Below are 3,250 nucleotides of genomic sequence, written 5' to 3'. Positions count from 1 at the left end.
TGTTGACCCCGATCGCCGAGGCGGCAAATATAACCGAACACCACTCGGATGTGCTGCTTTCGAGGGACACCAAGGAGTGGTCAAGCTACTGCTAGGAATGGAAAATATCGATCCCAATCCTAAAGATGTGTATGGTCGAACACCACTCGGGTCTGCCGCATTCATGGGACATGAAGGGGTGGTCAAGCTATTGCTAGGAATGGAAAATGTGGACCCTAATCCTAAAAATGTGAATGGCCGAACACCACTTGCGTCTGCCGCATTCATGGGACATGAAGGGGTGGTCAAGCTACTGCTAGGAATGGAAAATGTTGACCTCAATCCTACAGATGTGGATGGTCGAACACCACTCGGGTGTGCCGCTATCAATGGACACGAAGGGGTGGTCAAGCTATTGCTAGAACGGGAAGATGTCGACCCTGACAAGCCGGATATCCAAGGCGCTACACCACTCTTGTTGGCAGCATATAATGGACATGCACGAGTCTGACGGATACTGCTTGAAAGAGAGGATGTCGACCCCAATCACCCAGATGTTTTTGATAAAACACCACTCCACTAGGCCACTCTGAATGATCATGAAGCAGTGGTCGAGCTACTACAAGCCAGGGAGTCTCTGGGAATTGCAGATGAGCGGCATCCTCACTAGCTGGAAGCGAACTAAAATAAAGTAGGGGCACGGAATACTCGGTTAGTGTTGGAAATTGTTGGAAAATTGTCCCTGAGTTTCGATTTCATACTTTCTATTGGTTTCCTATCTGATCTTTACGAACTTTCCTTCATACCTTACTTGATGTCTGAAACTGTTATCTCCCTGTTGTCTCCGTACTGTTTCCTCTCTATTTCCTTGCGGTGAAAATTTCTCTCTTGTTTCTTTCTTGTTTCAGTGGGACAAGACTTTCGTTCCCCTTACCGGGGATGAAAATTTTCATCCACACAAGGCACCGTATTGGATGAGGATCATCTTGTGTTAAAAGCCCCTTATTAACTACTTAGAAATGATATGCGAATTCTAACCTTTCAATCGTGTGCCTAAGAAAATCTCTTGCTGGATTTTACCTATCATTCTTACTTATACTTCTCTCTCTTCACGTTACCGAACGCTTTATTTTATAGTACTTCAGAAATCATGGCTTCTGCTCGGCATGCTCATGACTTTGTTCTCTTGTTCGTCGGCATATCTGTCCGTCGGCATCTCTACCCGTCCGTTTATTGCCCATCTGCATATTCGCTGTACGTTCCTGGAGCCGGCAGTTTGTTCATTCCCGCCCGTCCACTTTTCCGTTGCCGCCTATTCGTCACTCGTTTGTTGTTTTGACGCATTCACTTTGTTTGGCGGAGGTTTCGGTTGTGCGCTTTGGAAAAGTGCTTACGATGGAGAAGTATATGAACGGCAAGGGAGTTATAGACGGTCGGGAGTCTTTGTTCCTGTATTTCTTTTGCTAGCACGGGAGCGCGGAAGGAAATTGGAGAGTCTTTGAGAAGTCTATTGTTTGTTCTCTCTTTTGTTAGCATTGTTGATAGAATGGGAGCGCACAGAGGAAATGGAGATGAGTGTGTGAGGTGTTGGAGACACCAGTATGCGGTGATCGCAGGAAAGGATAGGATAGGTGATCTTTATCATTTATTTATACTCTTGTCTTTTCCTGTCAGTTAGTTTCGAGTCGCGGAGCAATTGAGAGAGTCGTTGAATAGAGCGAGTCGCGGAGCGACCTTTGTGAACTTCCCCCCTTTTGGTTGTGCAGAGTTTTCGCAGCGCATATAATCATCGCCGTTTCATCGTCGTTCGGTATCGTCCTGGCTTTAGCCCGTTGATTTCTAAAAACCCGAGCCAACGCCAAGTCGATTAGGTCTATCCATGGGAAGGGAAAAATGTATTGGATGAAGATCAAACAATGTCGCAAACAAGCTCTATCATAGTGTACGACAAATCCACATACGTGCCATAAGGCATGCCTACTGCAGAAGATGTTTCTATAACGCTAGGGTTGATGACGAGAAACACCGGCCCAACTTGCCAATGGCGATGCGTTACTCTGACGGGTGCGAGTGGTCAAGTCTCGAGTGACGACAAGTCCCTCGGGAAGCGACTGACACGGTAGTCCCTAACCGGGTCTTTTCGATAGGAAAGGGGATCGCAGAAAAACCTGAAAGGAGATATTGGGCACTTGGCTGGAGTCGGGCGGGATAAGGAGGGGGTACTATAACCCTCTTCGGGGGACTCTTTCCCTCGAAGGGGTAGGGGGTTTGGGAGAAACATCACCATGTGCCAAGCGATCGTCGGTATGATACCCGAGTCGAACCCTCCCGGTCTGTTGGAAATGCTGCTCTCTAGTCTAATGTGCCAAGGTTTTAGTTCGATACGCTGATTAGCCATAGCGATATTTCCTGCGAAAAACACCATCGGCTTGAAAGAGCTCTAGGGTTCGTGGGGTAATCTGGGTTTAAGCCGCCGGGCCGGACCCAGCCGGACCAAGAACCCGGATTGGCACTGTAAAGCTTGGTGCACTTGATTTGCGTGTAAGTTTGGATCTGTCTGTGGAGGTAAGTTTGATTCGGGCGAATTATAGGAAGCGTATACAAGCGACGAGGGGGAAGCTAGCATCGCAAGCTGAAGCCAAGAGGCCGCGGCTCGGGGGGTTGCTCGTCATATCCGCAAAGATGTAGCGAAGAGCTTGAAATATAATACAGTATTTAGCAAGTTACACTAATAGGGTATAGGATTATGGCTAAGGTAGAAGTATGATATCTCATCGGAGATGAAGTTTCTCAGGAGCGGGTTTCGAGCTGTGCTACTTGGGTTGGGCTTGGCTTACTATTCAAGGCTGTTCTGGCACTGCTAGCGGCATGACAGAATGGTAAAAGCATGGTGGTAATTCCAACTTAATACTATGTTATGTGGGGCAAAGCCAAGCGAGGGGAAGAGGGGAATCGGAGGTTAATGTTGCGCTACTGAAACCGCTGCAGGTGCCGCGGGTCAGAGATTTGGAAGGAGCTTTATCTGCAGGATCTCTCGAACTCGCAGAAGAAGGAAGATGGAAGTTGTGGTGTTGCTGAAATTGTTGTCGCAGCCGCTAAGGTTGTTGGTGCTATGAAAGGCCTGAAGTATGATCTTGGTGGCGTTGCGTCGTTAACACTGAACACCAGTTCCAGCACTATGATACCACTGCCCTCGAAGATATCCTGCCCGCCGTAACGCCTGTGTAGGTTGCTAACAGCGTTGACTGCATCGCCCTTCCACCCGTCACCT

At 48.1% G+C, this 3,250-nt stretch overlaps 1 protein-coding gene; it reads right to left on the bottom strand.

Moving 5' to 3' along the window:
* Positions 1-1,713: 1,713 nt before the first annotated feature.
* GSTUM_00004131001 (uncharacterized protein) lies at positions 1,714-2,674 on the bottom strand. XM_002842465.2 has 1 exon: positions 1,714-2,674. Exon 1 carries the CDS (start codon positions 2,402-2,404, stop codon positions 2,054-2,056), a length of 351 nt encoding a protein of 116 aa, XP_002842511.1. The 5' UTR covers positions 2,405-2,674; the 3' UTR covers positions 1,714-2,053.
* Positions 2,675-3,250: the final 576 nt, after the last annotated feature.

The sequence above is a fragment of the Tuber melanosporum genome, assembly GCF_000151645.1.
Source record: "Tuber melanosporum whole genome shotgun sequence assembly, scaffold_10, strain Mel28".
Lineage (NCBI taxonomy): Eukaryota > Fungi > Ascomycota > Pezizomycetes > Pezizales > Tuberaceae > Tuber > Tuber melanosporum.
Note: the sequence above shows the minus strand (reverse complement) of the source record. Positions and strands in the feature narration are given on the sequence as shown.

What these genes read in the sequence shown, in the direction of transcription:
- GSTUM_00004131001 (XM_002842465.2), bottom strand. Translation starts at nt 2,404, where the DNA reads ATGGTGTTTTTCGCAGGAAATATCGCTATGGCTAATCAGCGTATCGAA.